Source organism: Sorex fumeus, unplaced genomic scaffold (genome assembly GCF_029834395.1).
Source record: "Sorex fumeus unplaced genomic scaffold, SorFum_2.1 ptg000067l, whole genome shotgun sequence".
Lineage (NCBI taxonomy): Eukaryota > Metazoa > Chordata > Mammalia > Eulipotyphla > Soricidae > Sorex > Sorex fumeus.
Window position 1 is genome coordinate 564,686 of NW_026606124.1, and position 21,769 is coordinate 586,454.

The 21,769-nt window shown below is 57.5% G+C and overlaps 1 protein-coding gene across 1 annotated transcript in view; it reads left to right on the plus strand.

Annotated features, from left to right (window-relative positions):
• TMEM266 (transmembrane protein 266) overlaps positions 1-21,769 on the plus strand; it is a 60,781-nt gene that overhangs the window by 22,141 nt on the left and 16,871 nt on the right. Inside the window, exons 5-7 of the mRNA XM_056128753.1 lie at positions 6,751-6,807; positions 7,922-8,060; positions 11,710-11,825. Of these exons, the coding sequence (XP_055984728.1) occupies positions 6,751-6,807; positions 7,922-8,060; positions 11,710-11,825 (312 nt within the window). The remainder of the gene's footprint in view (positions 1-6,750; positions 6,808-7,921; positions 8,061-11,709; positions 11,826-21,769) is intronic.

The following is a 21,769-nucleotide window of genomic DNA, read 5'->3' on the forward strand; positions in this document are numbered from 1 at the left end:
CCTTGGGCTGCTGAGCCTCCGAGAATGCGCCTCTGCTGTGTCTGCCAACAATAATGTTGAACCAGTTGCTCCGGCGCCTCTGGCCGTGCCCGCCGCTGCTTTGGTTTTTATCGGCTCTGCAGGATTTATGGCCCTGTGTTAATCAGCCGTCGCCTTCCTGTCACCGCCTGAGATGGGCCACCTGAAACAGCCCAGCCTGAGGGGAGACGCCCCCCACACACACACCTGCCACCAGGACGGCCTAGAAGACCCTCAGGGGGCCCAGAGCAAGAGCTGGGGGGCTGGGAACCAGGACAGACTCTCAGAGATTATGAGTCTGGGCACGGTCATGTTGGAGAGACACTGAGACACATACACACACACGTACGCACAAACATGCACACACACTCATGCACACATGCATGTACACACACGCATACACAACATGTACCCTTCAGTGGGAAGGAGGAGGGACATGGCAGCTTAGGGAGGGAGCCGGGCAGAGCTCAGAACGTGCTAGAAGGGTCTTCTGGAGGTACTCTTGCTCCTAAGAGGTCAGGCATGTGCCATGACTGGGGCCCCCTCAAGGGAAGGGCCAGGGACTGAGTGTCCCTCCAGAGCAGGTCAGGTGGCCTGTTGGCCACTGGAAGTCCTCACTGACAATGGCAAGGTCTCACTCCTATGAGCGTTCTCTTTCACTTTTGTTTGGGGGTGGGAGGCAGGTATTTGGGCCACACCCGGCGATGCACAGGGCTTACTCCTGGCTCTGCACTCAGGAATTACTCCTGGCAGTGCTGGGGGACCCTCTGGGATGCTAGGAATCGAACCCGGGTTGGCCGTGTGCAAGGTAAACACCCTACCTGCTGTGCTATCGCTCCAGGCCCTCCTCATTGGTCCTCTGGGAAAGAAGGCAGGGAGGTGAGAGGTCGGGGAGGGGGGGGTTGGCGGGGGTTATGGCCGGGCAGTCCCAGGGCTCAGAGCTCTGGCCTGCACTCAGGCCTCTGCAGTCCTGTGTGTGGGGGGGGGGGGGGAAGGGGTGGAGGAGGTGGGGAGGCCATAGCCAGGGTCCAGTACGGAGAAGGGGAGAACCCCAGCCTGGGGCAGGCAGCCCTCAGGGCACTCCACAGGCACCAGGAACCCAGCTGCCGGCCCACACCAGCTCAGCAGGACCCAGGGGCCCGTGCAACTCCTCAGAAAGTCCCAAGCTGTAACCGAAAGGGTTCAGTGAGCGCAGGTTCTTGTCACCCTCAAACAGGGCTTCGGCGGGGGGAGGGGTGCTGGGGGGTGCAGGTGCATTGATGTGCTGGAAATGGGCTGAGGCCTGGGGAGTGGACACTGCAGGAACTGTCGTGGGGCCTCAGGCAGCTGCTGCTCCTCAGAGGGAGGCCGGGGTGGGAGGCTCCTTCAGGCACCCAGAGGCCCAGGCTTCGTGATTGCCTGGCTCAGCCTCCCAGAGGGATGGCCGGATCCCCTGGGAGCCGCCTGCTGGCCGAATGATGCCACATGCCCACCAAGGCCCTCATCTCTGCCCACCCAGCAAGACTGGCTCTGGGAGGGTCTCTCCTGCTTGTGCCGGGGCACGGGGGTGGTGGGGGGGCAGGGCAGGGAGCCTCATCAGCTGGGAGGGAGTATGGGGTGGGCAGGGCGGGGAGTTGCACTGGGCTCTGGCCTCTGAGATGTGAGCGCGCATTGGGGTCTGCCCTGATGAGTGTCTGATGAGAGCTCCACCCGAGGGAGCCAGTTTGGCCCACTTGGTTGCTGTGTGGTCTTCGGCAGGTGTCTCCCCCTCTCTGTGCCACAGCGTTCCCTAGCCTTCAGGCGAGGAATGGGTCCCACCCCGGGGTTGATGCTCCAGAACCAGGGAGAGACGTTGTCTCCCTCCTCTCCACACATGCATGGGGAGAGGTGAGAACTTCAGAGCTCTGCTCCTCCCCCCCCAGCCCCCTACCCTGCTCCCTCACCAGAGCGAACCACATATTCCGACCCAAGTCTGGTGGGAACACAGCTGCCCCACAGCCTCTCAGGACACCCCCTGGGATCAGGAGGGGTGCCTTGAGGTGGGCTCCCCGAGCAAGGGTCGAACCCCAGCAGCACCCTAGGGGTTTGGAAAGTGGCTGTGATCTGCCTCGTGTGGGCCCCACCCCCATCCCCCCTGCCCTAGCCCTCAGCACCAGCAGAAACCCACAGCCATGGTCCTGGGGGACTTTCTGCCACCACCAGGAGGCCCTCGGGTCTGGCGGGTCAGCAGTGCGCATGCACGGTGATATGTTTATTCTGTTTCCCAGCAGGCGGTGAGGAAGTGTGTGTGGAAGTAGGACTGTGGCTGTTTTCCAGCAGAGAGCAACATCCTCTCTTGGGGGGGGGGGTGCTTCTCTCTGCCCTGCTGGGGGGTCTTACGGGACCTGGACATTTCCTCTGGGAAGGCCTGGGCGGTGCTTTCTGCTTCGGGGGGACGGCCCGTGGCCAGGCCTCTCCCAGCTCCGTCCTCCCTGCAGGCTCGGCCCAGACGCTCTTCACTTCTTCCTTGATGCTTGTCCCTAGCCGCCTGAGGGAGACCCCTGCTCTGCACCCCACGAGGAAGGGAAGGCCTATTCCTAACCCTGCCACACAGCTTGTCTCCCCAGCAGAGGGGGAGGTGCCGCATTCTGTTCTCACGTCTCCCCCCATCGCTTGGCAGAGGGCTGGGTATCACACCGCACCAGTGGAGGACACAAGACTCAAACATGAGAAATTGCCCTGAGAAGTCTGGCTCCTGGCCGCAAGGGTGGGATTCCATGCTTCACACGTGGAAGCTCCAGGGGTTTGGATTCTGGCACCGCATGGTCCCCCAACATCTCTTCTCAAATCTGATTTCCGCCTTTTCATTGACTGTGAACTTGACATTGATCTGATGGGCAGGGCAGCGGCATCGAGAAGGGATGGGAGATACTGCTTTAGACGGTGTCAAGCATAGGCTAATGACCTGCTTGTTAGCCCCCCGGACAGGGACTGACCGTGTCAGAAGGGGGCTGAACCCAGCAACATCACATATAAAGTCCTGCTCCGGCTCCGAGCTGCCCCAATGTATGTCACACAGCATCTTCAGGAGAGAAGAGGGTCCCATCCAGATTTTTGGCCTCAGAAGAAGAATGTGACCCTCAGGGATGGGGCAGGTGACAGTCCAAAAGCAGGTCCTGGGTACCTCTTGCGTCTCATCTGTCTGCCCCAGAATGAGCTGTGAGGCTCCGTCACATCCCCTGGATGTGTACAAAGCAAAACAGTCTCTGGGCCAGGCAGTGAGCACAGACAGCGAGACAGCCAGAGCCCTAGTTTGGTCCTTGGCAGTGCTCGGTCCCCTAATCAGTGCCCAGCGCTGGGAATAGACTCTGAGCTTCACCGAGGTATCCTAATAGCCCCACCCCTCCAAAAAAAAAAAAAGCAGCAACCAGTCTTCTTCATGTTGCCGCAGCTAATTCTGCCCATCAGAGGAAATCTGGGATACAGACAAGGCAGAGTAAGAGCAGTGGCCTGCTTTGCCATCCCTGGAGTCCCCGCTGCTGATTCAGTCGATAGCCAGCGAGTCGTGCCCAGTGATATACATGGACACACTTTGTTCCTTCTGAGAAAGGGCACCTAGTGGACCCCATCTTCGCAGGAAACTGCTTTCTTTCTTTAAAAAAAATTTTTTAATTGAATCGCTGGGAGATACAGAGTTACAAAGCTGTTCATGGTTGGATTTCAGCCATATCGTGTTCCAACACCCATCCCTCCACCAGTGTACATTTCCCACCACCACTGTCCTCAGTTTCCCTCCCACACCCTCTCCCAACCTATCTCTATGGCGGGTGCTTTTCTTCTCTCTCTCTCTCTCTCTCTCTCTCTCTCTCTCTCTCTCTCTCTCTCTCTCTTGCTCTCTCGCTCTCCTTTTGTTTTCTTTTAATTTTTCAATTTTATTTTCACAAAGTTGCTCTCAATAATGGATTACATTCAATATTTCAACACCAATCCCACCACCATTACACCTTCCCACCACTATTATTTCGAATTTTTCCCACCACCACTCAAGCCTGCTCCACAGGCAGATGCTAAATAATTTATTTTGTATGAGATGGCGGGCGGCCACAAAAGCAGCCGTGTGCTCCTGGAATTCTAAAATTTTAAATAATTGGGGTCCAGAGACATCTCAGCAGCATGCTGCTCTCTTCCGAGATTCATTTGTGAATCTCTGAATCATGGCCATTAATGCACTTAAATGACACCTGAGGGAAGTTCTCCGGCGTGACTTCCAGGAAACCCGAAGGGCAGGGAGAGGGGAAGAGGCAGCCCATTCCCGTCTCCGTGAAGCCTGGAGTTTTCAGTCACTGGTCCCGCATACCTGGGTTTTTCAGCAGATTCATTCTCATGTGGGGGGCGGGGGTGGGCTCCATCCTTTTGGGCCTTATTGGTTTGCAATACAGATCACTGAGAGGTTATCATATCTGTTCCTTAACCTAATTTCAGCATGCTGTCTGAACTACCATTCCCAACTATCTTTGTCATGGTGGCCCCTTCTCTAAAAGGAGGAAGCTTTTCTCACCTGTCCATTCCCAACTTGCATCCCAACCCAGATGCATTTGCTAGCAGCAGAGCAGTCAGGGGCAGTCGCCTGTGTGGCCTGTGAAATTAGGAAACAGGAGCTGCAGGACAGGGCAACATGTGCAGGGGTCACGCGGCCTCGCCGGCCATTTACCGGGCCTTTAATGGGGTCTGTCCCCAACACCCATTCTCTACCCTGGGGGGACCTTCTGTCCCCCTTAGCCTTTCTGGTCCTGTTGTAGCAGCGCCGAAACGCTAGGGGGCGCGCTCGCACTGCTCCGCCGTCCCCCTCAACCAAGTCGGGGGGCGCTCCCCCACCCCCACCCCCACCCCACCCCCGGAGGCTGCCTGGGGGCGCCCAGGAAGGTTTCTGGCATTTTCCTAGGGCTGGAATTTAATGTTGTCTTGCTGCTTCAGAGGGTGTGGGTGGGAGGGAGCCTCAGCAGATAGGAAGAAGGGGTTTCCCTGGGGGTGGGGGAGGAGATACCCGGGGCAGGGGGGTCCCCCCAGCCTGGGAATCTGCATTCTAACGACCTCCCAGGGCTGGAGCAGAAGGAGGTGCTGCCCGCATGGAGAAGATGGTAGTTTAGGGATAGGGGGTCGTATAGGGTAGTTTAGGGATATTTCCTGGAAAGCAGCAGTCTTTGAGGAAGAAGTGGATTTCTCTGCTGGCTTGGGCAGAGGGGTCGGGGGGTCACACACCTGGGGGTGCTCAGGGCTTACTCCTTGTCCCGTACTCAAGGATCACTCCTGGCAGGGCTCGGGGAACCAGATATTGTGCTGGGGATTGAACCCATGTTGGCCATGGTGCTGGCCAACAAGGCAAGCGCCTTCCCTGCTGTACTATAGCTGGGACCCATCGCAGGCTTTTTTTTTTTCTGTATACTAAATGCAGACACAGGGTGTCAGAGAGATAGTACAGTGGCTAGGGAGCTTGCCTTGCACATGGCCAACCTGGGTTCAATCCTCGGCTTCCCATATGATCCCCTGAGCACCACCAGGAGTAATTCCTGAGAGCGGAACCAGGAGTAACCCCTGAGCATCGCCAGGTGTGACACTCAAAAAAGCCAAAAATTTAAAAAAAATTTAAAAAAATAAAAGAAAACAATCCGTAAATGCAGACACACAGCCCTGGGCCTTCTGGCCCGGCTACAAGAATATGGGAGAAGGACACGGACTGGTGTGGCTTAGAGAATCGGGAATCCCGGCCAAGGAAGGGATCCCCCTAGAACAGCTGGGTGAGGGCTTTTTGGAGAAAGACTTTCTCTTAGAGAAGAAGCCACCCCCATAGACATGAGCTCCTGGGCTGAGGCTTTAAGGATTAGACATCCACAGCGCCCGTGTTCGCTCCTTCACAGCAGGTGATCACGCCGTGTCTAGGCCAGGGATTAGGGTGGGAGGAGAAACCAGACAGGCTCTCGGGCCTCTTCAGGTTGATGTTCCAGGAGCTGTAAATTCATGGAGGGAAGAGGTAGGTGGTGCTCAGAGGGAACAGCGGGGCCCAGGCCAGGACATTGGGCAGGGAAGAGAGAGGGGATTGAGTTGGTGAGCACTGCCTGGAACCAGAAAACCAGGGGCACCAGCAGGGACAAGGTTCCTATCTCTGGTGGGTGACACTGCAGTAGTCATGGTAGATACACCCTGGGGACCCAGTATCCCTCTCGTTGCCCCAGGTGGGGGGATCCAGGAGGCTTCCCTCTTGTTGCCCCCAGTGGCTCACGCTCACACCCATGCACCCACATTCTAGTCTTTGGAAGAGAGGGCAGGGCAGAATGGCATCCCCGGAAGGGCACTACTGGGATCTTGTACTCCTCCTCTTAACCATTGGCCAGAGCCCGGTCATATGGCCGCTCCAGAAGCAAGGAAGTCTGGGAAGTGTAGTCTTTAGCTGGGTGGCCCGTCCAAAGCACCAGCGACTATCTTAGGAGAGAAGGAACGGAGGGAGGGGAGCCATACCGCTGGCAAACAGGAGGAGAAAGGAGAGAAAACTCAGTTTGTATGTGACCTGAGAGTGAGTCTTGCCTCTGGAGTTTTGTTCCAAACACCAGGGACTTTTGAGTGCAGGGCTGGGGCTGCGGTGGGCTGAGCCGTGTGTGGGGATGGCCAAGCTGTTGTCCCATTATTGAACAAGCCCTGGGACCTTCTCCATGGGGGAGTGGGATGGGGGGAGAGTTGAACTCATGAGCTGTTTTCTTTCTCTCTTCTCTTTCTCCTCAGACTGTTCTGCGGATTGTGGTGCTTGGGATCTGGGATTACATTGAAAACAAAATAGAGGTAATGACCCATGTCCTTACGCAGCACTGCAGCCGGGTACCCGGGAAGCTGGGCGTGGGTTGTCCAGCATCCCTGATGGGGACTCGTTCCATGCTGGATGAGTTCTGCAGGCACAGCTTCAGCTGCGCAGGAGGGAAGAGGGGACCCACTTAGAAAGTTCCAGCGAAGGCACTCTATGAAGGGATCTCCCTGAAGGTCAGCATTGTGTTGTTACCCTTTAGTTGTTTTTGAAAGATTTTGAAATGAGTATTGGGGGGTTGCTTGGGTTGTTTTTAAACAAGGCCACTGTAAAAATGGCCCAGTGTTTGCAGAGCTGAGCAGAACGAGGAAAGTGCTAGTAGCTTCTGTGTCTCCAGAACAAACAAGCCTCTCTGCCTCATGCAGGGGTGGAGGAGGAGGGGCCCTCTGGTTGTGGGGGATTTTGTGCCCCCAGGTGAAGGCAAAATTGTGTCTGATGCCCAGCCCTGCCTCACCTCTCTCCATCCACCTTGTCATCTCTTTGGTCCTAGTGCTGGGGGCTGATGCCAAAGACCAGCCATGGAAATCTCAGAGCACGGCCAGGCTGGACCAAGCCAATGGGCATTCAGGGCCTGGGGTTGACCAGTGAAGCTGGTCCCTCTATCCCAGCCTGACTCCCCGCGGGTTTCGAGATTTACCCCAGCTAGCGGGGAGATCTGGACTCTGGACTCTGGCTGTCCCAGGAAAAGTGGGTTCCCCATGGTCTGTGCTTATCACACACTTCCAGCCGGCCTGTGAGGTCCATGCAGCCTGACTCTGCCTGGGCCCGGGACATGCGCCCTATTCAGAGCAGTGACCAGATGCTGGAGAAGACACTTGCTCAGCCCAAGGCTGCCTGGACAGAGGCCGGAGAGAGGTTGAGGTCATTTGAGAGAACAGAGAGAGCCCGGGGGCAGGTCCAGGAGCAGGAAGGGCCTCTCAAGCCTGGCGGTCAAGGAGTGGCATGTCTGATGATGGACAGCGGTGACCTTCCCAAGGGACAGGGTATGGGCAGGGGGCGGGAAGGGTTGGCTCTCCTGCTCCACCTGACCTGGCGTGCGGCTCCTGGGCCTTCAGGAGCTGGTCCAGGGCACTGAATGCCATCCCCCTCCCACAGGTATTTGACGGTGCAGTCATTATTCTGTCCCTGGCGCCCATGGTAGCATCCACCGTGGCCAACGGGCCCCGGAGCCCCTGGGATGCCATCAGCCTCATCATCATGCTTCGGATGTGGCGAGTGAAGAGAGTCATTGACGGTGAGTCGTCTGAGGAGCCCACAGGGCCGCCCAAACCCCAGGGGTCACCCAGGCAACCCCAGCAGGGCTGTCCACTGAGAGGGGAGAGGTTGTGAGCACTGGGGGATGAACCAGCAGCCTCGTGGGCCCAGGGTGAAGTTCCAGGACACACTGCTCCCTCGGCCACCTGCGTTCTCGGGCTGCCGGGTGGTCTTCGTGAGAAATGGTCCCTTCGTCCCCACACAGCCACTCTGGGGAGGCCTGCATGCTGCAGAGATTTGCTTGGTACAGACTCTCTTACTCGGCCAGAGCGATAGTATGGCAGGGAAGGCATTTGCCTGGCACACAGATGACGCAGGTTCCCTCCCTGGCACCCCGAATGGTCCCCCAAGCACAGCCGGGAGGGATCCCTGAGCACAGAGCCAAGGGTAAGCCCTGAGCACCACCTGGTGTGTTCCTAAACAAAACACACAAGCAGATCTTTCTGTTCAAGACCAAGGTGAGGGGCTGGAGCAATAGCCCAGCGGGTAGGGCGTTTGCCTTGCACGCGGCCGACCCGGGTTCGATTCCCAGCATCCCATATGGTCCCCCGAGCACTGCCAGGAGTAATTCCTGAGTGCAGAGCCAGGAGTAACCCCTGTGCATCGCCAGGTGTGACACCCCCCCCCCAAATAATAAAGACCAAGGTGAGAGGTGGGGTGGAGGAACTGGCCTGCTGGATTTGCCTGGACATACTTCAGGGCCACCCCTCCTCTCCCCAGGCTCTCAGGACGGGAAGCCAATTTTGAAACTCCAGGCTGCATGCGTGGTTTGAGTCTCAGCACCACAAAAGTTCCCCTAAGCACGGCCAGGGGTCGCTCCTGAGCACAGAGGCAGGAACAGATCTGCAGCACCTGCAGGGGTCACTCAAACCCTGTCTGTCCCTTCCTACTCCCCACAGAAACCCCACTCTATGATAATCTGGAGAAGGTCCTTCCAGCCTGGCTCTAGGGTCACGATGCAGCAGGGTGGAAGGTCAGCACCCCTTCTGGAAGGACGGCTGTGGGGTCTCTGAGCCGCAAGGCTGGGCCCCTCTCCCTGGTCCCCACCCTCTGTCCCACCCTTGGGATTTCCATCTCAGGAGACCCAGAATCCTCAGGGTCAGCAGACTGGGCTGGGGCTGAGTCCAGCTTTGGGAGCCCCAGCTGGAAGGCTCTGGAAGATCGTCTAGTCACGTCCTCTCTTTGGACAGGTGGGGAAACTGAGAGGTCAGAGCCATAGTACAGCGGGGAGGGCATTTGCCTTGCTTGGGCCGACCCGGATTCACCCCCGGCACCCCTTCTGGTCCCCTAAGCCTCCCAGTAGTGATCCCTGAGAGCCGAACAGCCGGACGTGGTCCCCAAAAGCAAAGGGATGTGGCTCACACTGTAATTTGACTCTGAGCAAAGAGCCCCCCACCTGCCGCCCCAGGGTCCCCCACCACTCTGAGCCATTCACTCTTTCCTGCCCGCTCAGAGCCTGCTCTTGGCTCTGTCCCTGGGAAGGTGCCCTGGGTGGGAGCCGTGCCCACTGGCCGGCCCTTTCTGTCCGCTGTGGACAGCCGTGTGCCCTCTTGCTGCTAGATCCCCACATCCCCACTGTGAATGTTCTTCCCAACAGCCCCCATATCTCCCGCCCTTCCAGGCACCAGGGGAGTCTCTCTCCCTGCCCTGAACTGGCTCTCACAGGGAGCTGCATAGGCAGAGGTGGGCAGGGGCTGCAGGAAGGCCCCCAGGACCTGGGAACTGCTTTCGGTTTAGAAGCAGACAGCGTGTCCTGTTTCCCTTCTCTGCGTGTCTCTGCAGATCTGCAGAGACCATCTGAAGGTGGGAAGGCCAGGGGAGGAGGGCAGAGATGTGGAGAGTCCAGAGTCAGAGGGAAACATACAGTGGTGTTTCCAGGGGCATCTGGAAGGGTTGAGTTCAGAGAGGTGAGAGAAGAGAGCACCAGGCAAACACTGGGGGTGGGGGGTGGGGAGTGAGAGTTGATACGGAGACTTCCAGAAGCTCCAAGAACTACCCAAGGGTACTGGAGAGAGACAATAGCAAGGAAAACACTTGCCTTGCACACGGCCTATCTGGATTTGTGCCTGGCATCCTCACAGGGTCCCCTGAGCACCACGAAGTGTGATCCTTGAGCACAGAGCCAGGAGTAATTCCTGAGCATAGCCAGGTATGGCCCTAAAAACTACCAAAGGGAAGAGATGGTCCCTGGAGCTGTGGTTTACTAGGGGGTGTGAAGGGAGGTGGTGTCTTCCAGCCCTGAGTGCAGGCTTTCTCTGGATCTCAGGACCGTCTGTAACAGGGGGCCCATGTGACTTGTACCAAACAGCAGCTTCCTTTTCTCACATGCAAAGCTGCAGGGAGCACTGTCCGGGGCTGCTAGAATGTTCTCTATAATTCAGGTTCCAGCCTCCTGTTGTCTCTCCTTCTGTTGCACATGGCCTGCTTTCTAGAGTCACGGAAGAGCCTAATATGGCTGCGCTGGTGCCAGCCATCACATCCTCATCCCCATTGCAGCCAGGAGGGAGATGTGGAGAGGCCAAAGGAAGGGCTCTGTTGTCTCTCTTCTTAAACATCTCTCTTGAGATACAGTTCACATCCCGTAAAATGTACCCATTGAATGTGCACAATCAGTGGCTACTAGTATCTTTATAGAGTCGTATCATAGTTACAAACTAGTAAGCTAGATCATTTTTATCAGTCAGACAAAAAAAAAAACCCGATGTTTGTTAGCCATCACTGCCCCTCTCCACCCTCAGCTCTGAGCCCCCAGTCTACTCTCTCTCTGGAAATGCGCCTTTCCAGTCACTGAGGCCAAGGGTCTGCTCCTCTTTCCGGGCACCGTCCTTCTCTGCTGCTGTCCAGCCACCTCCACGGCCAGCTCGGCCATGTCTCAGCTATCCTCAGAGTGGGGGCACCCTGGGTGTTTCCACGTCGGGCTGCCGTGAACACACGTCCGAGTGTCTGCATGCATCTGCGTTTTCATTTGTCCGTGGTTCTCCAGGGGAGCACATGCTGGTCCGGTGGCCACTCTTGGCTTTATCATTATTGCTACTGAAGCGGAGCGGTTGGGCCATCCTTGTCATTCCTGACTCTGCTCAGGAATCGCTCCTGGCTGCGCTTCAGAGATCATGTATGGTGCCAGGGGTGACGCTGAGATCGGCTATGTGCCAAGCAATCTCCTTCAGCCCTGTACTGTCTCTCTGCCCCACTCCCACCTTTTCCCACTTTGAACATTTTGAAACTGTCTTTTCCAAAGTGGCCGATGTGTTTCACCTTCCTGCCAGCATTTCGTGAGGGTCCCAGGATTCCCCAGAAGCCTTTGATGGAGGCTGATATGGGGGGTGGGGGTCTGTTGAGTAACCACCCCTGACTGCATCCCAAACTCCAGATGTGGCCAAGGATTCCCAAGACCCAGAGGATTCTGGGAGCACAGTCCTTGATCCCAGCCACAAGGCACACGGGCCCCAGGAGAGGAGAGAAGCAGCACCCTCAGTGCTGGGGCAGGGTCCTGCCCTCTTGGGCTCTCTGAACACTGCTGGGTCCCTGGGTCTTTGCGCCCTCGGATCCTCAGCAGGCTCACCCAGGCCTTGAACTCCTGCCGGGCCCGGCCAGCGCTCTGAGTGCTCACGACCAGTTGTATTTTCCAGCCTACGTCCTACCTGTGAAGGTGGAGATGGAGATGGTCATCCAGCAGTACGAGAAGGCCAAGGTCATCCAGGACGAGCAGCTGGAGAGGCTGACACAGATCTGCCAGGAGCAAGGGGTAACAGGCGTGCGGCCACTTCCCTTCTCTTGTTACTGGTGGGGTGGGCAGATGGGGCTCACGCAGAAGCTCAGCAGTGGAGAGGGGGCTCTGAGGGCGGGTGGGGTCTCTGAGGGCAGACAGGGGCATGTATCAGGACTCCCCACTTCTGTGCCCACGCGGGGACACTGCAGCCCTCCGACCAGATGCACGAGGCTCAGTGCGGTGAGAGGGGTGCACAGCCATGGCAGCGTGCTGTCCGGGGCTCCTGGGTATCACCTTCTGTCCTGGGGTTGGGCTGGTGGACACCCCCTCCTGCAGCCTCTCTCCACCCACCTGGCCGCTAGCCTGTGTGTCCAGCATGTGGTGAGGTCCAGGGGGCCGGGGCCGGGGATGGTCCTTAGGTAGAACCAGCTGTGGGGAAGCTGGTGCAGGGCCAGGCCGGGGGTCTGCAGGAGGGAGGCCAAGGGGAGGGGGCATGGCGCACGGGTGAGGGGGTGTCAGTGCTGTCAGAGAGTCAGGGCCCCTCCAGGCTGGGAGCAGAAGGGTGCAGGGGGGATTGGAGGAGGGCCTGGGTGTTAGGGTTCCACCTGGAAGGGACAAGGTGCAGGGGGGTCAGATGAGTCTGTTCGGTTGTTTCCAAATTTATTTGGGGTGGGGGGGGGAGCTGGGTTGGGCCACACCCAGCAGTGCTCGAGGCTCCCTCCTATCTCTGTGCTCAGGGATCATTCCTGGAGGTGCTTGGGGGACCACACGGGGTGCCGGGGCTTGAACCCTAATCGGGCACATGCCCTTTCCCCACTGTCCTTTGTCACGGGGCTTACTGTCCCTATTGATTTGCTCTTGTCATGTGAGTGTGGTGTGAGATCGGGGAGCTCCATGTCGCCCCTCGACCTGTGTGTCGGGCACCCTCGCACTGCTCCCCACTAGCAAGCCCACCCTCTGCCAGTTCCCCCTCTGGGAACCACGATTCGCCTGAGTCTGGGGCTGCTCCGTGTCCCCGTCGCTGGTGCGTTTCGGGTCGTCCCGTTCTTCCTGTGAAAGACCACCCACACCTCTCCTTCCCCTTCCGAGTGACTCTCCTGAGCACCATCATCTCAGCTTCCGTCCAGGGTGCTGTCAAGGGCAACCTTCGACAGTTTTGTGGCCAGAGACTATTGCGGCCACTGTGATCTGGCCGACACATTCTTAGCCAATTGCCCGCCAGGGTCTGGCATTACTTCCATGCCATGGTTGTTGTGAACCACACTGCCCTGAATCTAAGGGCGCATTAAACTTAGAGGTCGCTCTTGGTATATTCTGCGGTAGACCCCCGATGCTGGATCGCACCCTAGTTCTCTTGCTCGTGTTTTTGTGTCTTCCCTCTCCGTTCCCTGTGATGTTATTGTTGTGTGGAGGTCACACATGCTGGCTAGAGGTGCCGAGGTGCCTGCCTCTGTGTGTGTGTGTGTGTCTGTGTGTGAGTGTGTGTGTGTGTGTGTGTTGGGGGGAGGGGAGCTTCTGCACATTAATGTCGTGCTCAGCAGGGGGCGCTGTGGAGCTCCCATGCTCATGGGAATGGGGCCTCACATTCCTTCCTGAACACACACATACCATGTGCAAAGATGGTAACTCTGGGGGCACCGGGGGTCCCAGACGGTCAAGTCGCATGTGGGTGACATCTGGGCCCCAACGCAAGGCCTCACACTCAGAAGCCACAGAGCCACCTGGGTTCCTGCTGTCAGCTTTGAGGACTCTGGATGCTGCAGGGTTCACAGCTGGCGTTTGCTGGATGCATCAAGCTGCCTCTGAAGAGGAGGACAGGAGTAGGGGTGGAGATGGGCGGGGATGGCTGGGTGGAGAGGCCTTAGCACCACCCCCCACCCCCAGCCCCAGCCCCTGCAACACCATCTCCAGCAAGGCCCAGATTTTCTTTTTCTTTTTGGGTCACACCCGGTGATGCACAGGGAATACTCCAGGCTCCACACTCAGGAATTTCTCCTGGCGATGCTCAGGGGACCATATGGGATGCTGGGAATCGAACCTGGGTTGGTTGCGTGCAAGGCAAACGCCCTACCTGCTGTGCTATTGCTCCAGCCTCAAGGCCCAGGTTCAGAGTGCAGGGTAAGGAGCCTTCTGCAGTCGTCCGGGGGCGAGGAGACGCAGCTCAGGCTGCAACTGCCCACACAGTGCCCCGACCCCCGACACAGGCCCATCACACAAAGTGGCCACGGGCTCAGCTGCAGGCCCAGGGCAAACCCGAATGCTAACCAACCTGCACACTTTCTATGTTGAGCTCCCGGCACCCCCCCATGTTCCTGTGGACCTGGTCCAAGTCCCTCCCCAACAGCCCCCCACACACATATGCACACACACACAATCTCATCCTTCCAGGGGGTCTCACCCAGAGGAGCCTGCCTTGGATGGCGCACAGGAAAGCGCCAATATATGAAGACCGATTCCCTCTCGGGAGTGACATCTGGAAAAGAGATGAACAGAAGAAAAGCTGTTTTAATTGGAAAACCACCTGCTGCTCAGGTTCTTAGTTAAGACAGCAGAATGATGACAGGGCGGGAGGGGGGGGGCGGGGGTATCCCCAGGAAGGGCGAGCAGACCAGGCTGGAGGGATTGGGAACTGCTCCTCCAAGCCCGCCCCCCACCCCGGGGCCCCCTCCTGAGACAACAGATCCACTGCAGGAGGTAAGAGTGTAGTTCCCCAAGCACCAGGGACCCCCGACCCCTTAGAGCCACCCTGCCTGAAGGGCTGAGGGTGGCTTCCGGGGCAACACCACGGCCCACCCTGTGGCTCTGGTCCTAGCAGTGCCCCCGTGGGCCTTGGCTTTCCTAGTCAGATAAAACCCTTGGTGGAAGGCCAGAACATGCAGTGAGCAGCGGCTCTAAGGGAGCTAACCAGAGCTAGCCCCACGCCTGCTCCCCCACGTGCACCCATTTTACCGTTAAAAAGTAGAGGCACGGCAGGTAACAAGAGCTTGTCGGGTCAATGAGGGCTCTGAGGGCAGGAACGGGACCGGGTGGCCGGCTGTGACCGCTCCTCCAGCTCGCCCTGTGCAGGGCACGCTCGGCACCATTTCCCCATGCACATCCTTCTCCTTGGAGAAGGAGACGGGACACCAAGTGTCTTGAGTCAGTGCTCACTGCAGGCACTGCCCGCTCAACTCGGCTGTTTGGTGGGATGCCTCCAAGCAGGGACTAGGGAGCCCCGAGGTGACTGAGGTCACTCGACCAACCCAGTGGGCCTCGAACAACCAGCCCAGATGGGGCTCAGGGGCCTTCAGGATTGCTCCTGGCGGTGCTCAGAGCTCCGTGCGGTGGCAGGGATGGAACTCGGGGCCTTGTGCGGCCAAGTTAGCACCCTGACCCGAGCCACCTCCCCGGCGCCCGTTGGCTAGCTTGATTGCATTTCTGGCGTCTGCTGCTGCCTCCTCAATCCACCCGTGTCCTTCTCATCTTCCAAGCGGCTCCACCTGGCTCTCACTCTCCTAGCTGGGGCTCTCAGACTTCAACAAAAGTTTCCAAACCGAGTCTTGTCTAAGAGGCAACCGAAATCAGGGCTCTGGACCAAAGAGCCAAGGAAATCGTGTTCTCCTGGGGGGTGTATTGGTATAAATCTGGGTTGTATCAGTATCAACTTTCACCAAGATTTCAAGGTTTTGTTTTTTTTTTAAGTAAGCTGGAGGGGGCTGGAGCGTTCGTAGAGTGAGCAGGGCTCTGGCCTTGCATGTGGCCCATCTGGGTTTGATCCCGGGCACCCTCTAGGGCCCCCCATGCCCACCAGAAGAAATCCTGAGCGCTGCTGGGTGTGGCCCCAAACAAAAACAAATAAAACCCAGCTGTATTTTCAGTACAGTTTCAGATGCATGGAGGAATGGAGACAGTCACCCAGAATTCCACTCTGCCCCGCCCCCCACTTCTCCTTCTCTCTTCAAACGTCTCCGTGTTTTACTGTTTCTGGACCCCGGTCACGCCGAGTCATTGTGTCTCCCTGGCTCAGGCCCGGATGTCCCTTGCACTGAGCCCCAACCAGGGGGTTGTCTCGGACCCCCTCTGTGAGATGCACTGATGCTTGTCACATGATCAGGTTGGCACTGTGGGTCTGGGGACATGTGCCTTCCTTCTCCCTGTCAAGGGCTGGTGGTCAGTGCGACTCGTCACCAGGGATGCTACCTTGGGACACTAGTGGCTTAAGCATAGTTTACTTCCCTGAGGCGCTGCCCAGTGACCTGGTTGTCCAGAGTCTTGCAGGAAAGCTGTATCCATTTCATCTGTGTTCTCTGTGGCATCTTGTTTCTCACCAGAGTTCTCTACTGAGGTGCCTGGCACCTTTCTGGTGTGCCGCTGAAAGGCTGAGTGTGGGGCCCATGACCCCAGAGGGCAGGTGGAAGCCCAGAACGGGGACGGTGCTTATTGGGACATTTCTGAGTTAGGAGGTTCAGGAGTCTCTTGTTTGTTCCAGGACTAGCTCAGACCCTCTGCTGGCTGCTTTCCATAGGGAGATGGACTCGGAAGCCCTTTCCCTCCTGCTGTCTCTCCTGCAGGGCTCACCTCATTCCTAGCATGCTAAGATGCGGTGTCTGAGTGGGCAGTGAGAAGGTGGACTCTCTGTCGGTCGGTCTAGTCCTTCCTGAGTATGGCTGGTGGCCTGCAGCCCTCTGGCTTCTGGGGGCCCCAAAGGCAGGCACCCCTCGGTTTCAGGCTGCTTCTGGTTCCCTTGTCCTCAACACTGTCCACATCCCACCCTAGGTCTAGGTCCAGGGCAGGTAGGGACCAGTCGCTGAACTTTAGAGCCGAGAAAGGTCGGGCTGTTTCTCTGCTGCTATGGCCAGGCTCTCACGGAGTCAGAGGTTGAATCGATGCCAGGGAGTTTGCTCATCTCAAGAAACCATCTCCGACATTTCCCAGAAGACCACACCGGGACCTTGCTCTAGTTCTGAAACGCATTCCGAGGTCCCCACTGTCCCAACTCAGTTCCCCCTTTTGCCTTGCAGCAAAGAGCCTTTGGCTCAGACTCACGCCGCCCCCGCCGAGGCTGCAGTGGCCCCGTGGGGAGAAGGTAGGGGGTCGGGGGCTCCATCGGCCGCACCACTCACCCCAAGATCCCCGGCACTCCAGGGACTGCAGGGCTCGATCCATGGGACCACCTTGGGGTCAGTCCCTCCTGGTGGGGTGCTGTGGGGGCAGCTGGAGGGGGCCAGGGATCCTCTTACCAGAGAGTGGGACAGCGGGGTGCCAGCCTCAGCTCCACCAGGGACCTGCTTCCCCAGACCTCGGGTTCCTCGTAGGAAACATGGGGGAAATGAGGCTGACACCCGTGGGTGCTGTGCGGATCAGGAAATTCCACCTCCTCCAGCCCCCCAGGACTCTCAGTACATGGACGAGAGGGGGAGCAGGGCTGGGGACACGACTCAGGCAGGCAAGCACTTCCCACCCTCTCAGGACCACCCATGGAACGCTTATAAAAAAAAAAAGAGGGGGGAAAAGGTAAAATAAATGCGACCATAAATCATTTGTGCAGTGGTGACTCCACAGAAATGCATTATTCAGTATTTGAGCTCGTTTTGACCCTGGTGATCAGAGTTGGCAAGCAAGGGGTTATGAATCCCTTTAGAGGCGGGAAGAGCAGCTCCTCGAGGAAGGGCTAGGAGCGAGCTCAGGGACTCACATCCACTTTCCTCCTTTCCCCAGGAAGAGGCTGTTTCTCACTGGCAGTGCTCAGGGTTTACTCCTGGCTCTGCTCAGGGATCACTCTTAGGAGGGCCCGTATGCGGTACTGGGGTTGAGCCTGGGTCAGCCATGTGCAAGGCAAGTGCCTTACTTGCCATATTATCTCTCCACCCCCTGGGTCTGCAAATTTTAACCAAGCATTTGCCTTTTGAAAAGCAGAACAATGAGAAGAAAAGAACCCTAAGGTCTCCCTCCCTCTCTCTTTCTTTCTTCCTCTCTCCCTCTCTCTCTCCATCTCTGTCTCTTCTCTTTCTCTCTCTGCCTCTCTCTCTCTCTCTCACTTGCATACACAAGATACACACATACTGAGGTTGATGTTTCCATATTGAAAAGTAAAATGAATAAGTGTGGTACTCTCAGCCCCTATACACATAGCCCTTCAAAAGCAATGCGATAGGGGTTGGAGCAATAGCATAGCAGGTAGGGCGTTTGCCTTGCACGCGGCTGACCCAGGTTCGATTCCCAGCATCCCATGTGGTCCCCCAAGCACCGCCAGGAGTAATTCCTGAGTGCATGAGCCAGGAGTAACCCCTGTGCATCACTGGGTGTGACCCAAAAAGAAAAAAAAAAGAGCGATGCGATAACTTCTTTAGAAAGGGAACCAGAGAAGGAGGCCTCTGTGTCAGTTACCGCGAGGGTGAGTGTCTCGGCTGATGAACACACCAGCCAAAGCTGAAGCTGCTCCCTTCTCTCTCCAGAGATAAGAGGGAGCCCCTGCCCCCCTGTACCCGTCAGACCCCAGAGCTCCAGCCATGCTGTGCTCTGACTTCGTTGGGCGGTGGCACTTAGGGCTCCGGATGTGGACATGGCCTGTGTGCCTAGAATCCAGCTGTCCTGGCGCCACTGGGTCAGTCCACGGCAGTCACATGCTCAGGCTCCCTCTCCTCCCCTAGAGCCCACACTCGGCACCCTGGGAGACCTCCCTGATGCTGATTTGGGGGCCACACAGGCAGTGCTCAGGGCTTACTCCTGGCTTGGCGCTCAGGGATCACTCCTAGTGGGTGCAGGGAACCAAATGGGGTGCCGGGGATCAAACCCAGGTCGGCCGCGTGCAAGACCAGCACCCTCCCTACTGTGCTATCGCTCAGGCTGCAGAACTGTCCCTGGCTGAATGCCAGCCTCTAGCCTGTTTCCCAAAGAAGCCAGGGCTGCACCTGGACCCTAAGTCCTGAGCATTTGTGGAGGGAGAGCGTGTGGGTGAGGGGCATGGCCTGCTGCCACCCCCGCCCCCCACTGCCTCTCCCTAACTCAGGGTTCAGGTTGGGGGCGGCTGTCCCAAAGGGAAGCTGAGCTCTCTCCTCTGAGCCGGGCTCTGAACCCCATGGCTCCCAGAACCCCCAAGGCGACGCTGATGGCTCTGCCCGTGTCACCCGCCACGGCGGGGGTGAGGCATGGGATAGGTGTCCCCAGCCTGCAGGCCTGCAGGAAAAGGGGTTCAGCCCTGGATCTGAGGGTCCCGCCCCGTGCCGCTTCCCTCTCTGTCCCGGTGGAGCAACCCCAGCTCAGCTCGAAGACCCAGTTACCTGCACTGTCCAAGATCTCCGTGGAGGAAGTGCTGTTTTTCTGTCTTTCTTTCTTTCCTTTTTTAACATGGGAAGTGATTTGTAAAACGGCCGATAGCTTTAATGACAAGCCTATTTCGCTGATAAAATTAGCCATCAGAGGAATAACTTATGTTATCCTTTTGCCATAATTTAAATTTATGGCCCACCACCAGCCGTCTTCCCCGTGGATGGAAAGGGGCCAGGGTTGGATTCCGCTTCACCCCACTCCTAAATCATCCGTTTGCAACTGTCTCCTGATTTTTATTGTTACCAACAATGGCGGAACTAATGGAAATAAACATTGGATGCCGTCCCAGCAGCGGCCGGGTGGGGAGGCTGGGCGGTCTGGGCAGACAGCACTAAGAGGGGAGGCGAAAATTATTGCTATCGCATTAGGTAGCAACACGCTTCTGGGCAGAGTCTGCATTGATCCGGCTAAGGCCATGTCAACCCGTTCTCTGCACACCAGACCATTAAGGGCCGAGATGCCTGGGTGTGGCCCCGGGGGTCGGCCCCGCCCGGGCATGCATTAGAAGCCCAGCCCCATGGAAAGGCCTGACTCTCCCTGAACGGGCGCCGGGATTTCCCTGTGGATCCTGCCCCCCCCCCCGCCCCCCTTATCTGATTGGAAATATAGAGCTAATGGAGTGTCTGAGCAGGGCAGTGCTCTGACTCTGCCCCAGTCCCTGCTCCCACTGGCCCATTGGCTGATGGGAACGGTACCTCCTTTTGTCACCAGTGTCCCCACCACCTCCAGCCCCCCCCTCCCGTGCACTTCCCCTCCCAGAGACCCAGACTCACGCTCCCCCCGCCCCACCCACCCCAGGCCTGGGGGCTGGGCTGATTCTCTTTGCCTGCAGGATGAGTATGCACTGGTAGAAGAGTGTGGAGGTTTGGGGGTGCAGGGGGATGCGTTTGCCTTCATCCTGCTTAGGGGTCGCTGAGTTCCTTGGCTTTGTAGGCTCGTGTTTTCATTAGACTTTGGAAGGCCTCAGCTATGCTGTTGTTATTGCTTCCGTCTCAGCCTCTCATTGTTCATCCTCCTGCAGCTCTAAATGCCCGTGATGGGTCCTTGATTATGTCCCATGTCTCTCTTACTCATTATTCTACACCCCTCTTCTGTTTTTTATAGCAGAAAAACAGTGGTGTGGCGGGGGCCAGGAGGATTCAAGCTTCACGGTTTAGTGCCTCTGATGGGGTGATGCCTCTTGGTCTCAGGGGTACTCGGGGGGTCCTAGGGCTGCCCACAGCTGTGCTGGGTGGGGTGTGCTACAGACTGAACTCAGGGTTCCCTACCTGTCCCGCATGAGCTCTGCCTCTGAGCCATCTCCCTGAGCCTCTTCAGTGCTCTTCCCCCCACCCTTTATCTGGCTGTCTGAGTTTCACTCTTATCCTGAGACCCACCCTCAGGTTCAGCACCTCTATCTTCCTCTGATTCCATCTGCTCCAGGCCCTTCTGTCTGAGCGTCACTCTCAGATCCTATCTGAAGTTTCATTGGTCTGGGGCTGGAGCGATAGCACAGCGGGTAGGGCGTTTGCCTTGCACGCAGCCAACCCGGGTTCGATTCCCAGCATCCCGTACGGTCCCCTGAGCACCACCAGGAGTAATTCCTGAGTACAGAGCCAGGAGTAACCCCTGTGCATCGCTGGGTGTGACCCTCCCCCCAAAAAGAAGTTCCACTGGGCTGCTTTCATTAACTCTGTTTCTCCACTGAAGTGCCACCTCCAGTTTCCCCATCTTACCCTCTTACCGACTTTGTTGAATATGCATCATAGTTATTTTGAAGTTCTTATCTGTTCATGCAGACATCTCCCAGAGCTTGGCAGCTGTGAGTTGCTTTCCGTCTTGGTAATCAACCCCCTTTTACCTGCTTGTCTGCATGGCAGGCAATTCTGTTGTGTATTGTGCGTTACTGCTACTGGATTGGAAAGGTTATGGGCGACGTTGTCCTGATAGGGTTAGGCCTCTGGGAAGTGGGGCATTTCAGCAGGAACAAGGCACAAGGAGGTGGTGTGGAAGAGGGAGGGGGGTGGCCCTCAAGGCACCATCAATAGTTCAAGGCACTTACACTTGCTTCCCTCCTAGCCAAAGATTCCGGAACAAATAGCAGCTTGTCTTGGAAGGCAGCTCGGCCGTGTGCTACGGGAGACACAGTGACAGGCCTAGAGACAGACGTAGACAGAGTGAGATGTGATGGACCCAGCGCCCCAGTGCCTGCCTGCAGCCTTGCTGCCCACCGCCCTCCCCCCCCCCCCAACTCCCTTCTGCTCTTTATTGAGGGCGAGTCACACCTGGCGGTGCTCAAGACTTAGGAATCATTCCTGGGGGGCAGCTTGGGGTCCATGTGTGGTGCTATGGATTGAGCCTGGGTCAGCCATGTGCCAGGCAAGCCTTCTTCCTAGACTCTCTCTCTAGCACCGGGGCATCTGCCCTTACCCGCGCCCCCACACCCACCCCCCTCCCGCCAGCTCTCCTGTCTTCTCCTTGAGCGCTGTCATTTCTTCCCGCTCATCAGGTTGCAAGTTTGCTGGCAGAGGGAACTGAGGGGGGGGGGGGGGGCCTGGGAACCACCAGCGTGATTTCCCCTTTGCTTCTGCTGCCCCAGGTGGTCCCCACCTGACCCCAGCAAGAAGGATTCTCTCCCACCTCAGGGCCTCTGTTCAACACTTAATGAGGCCCTGACCCGCCAGGAGCCCTGG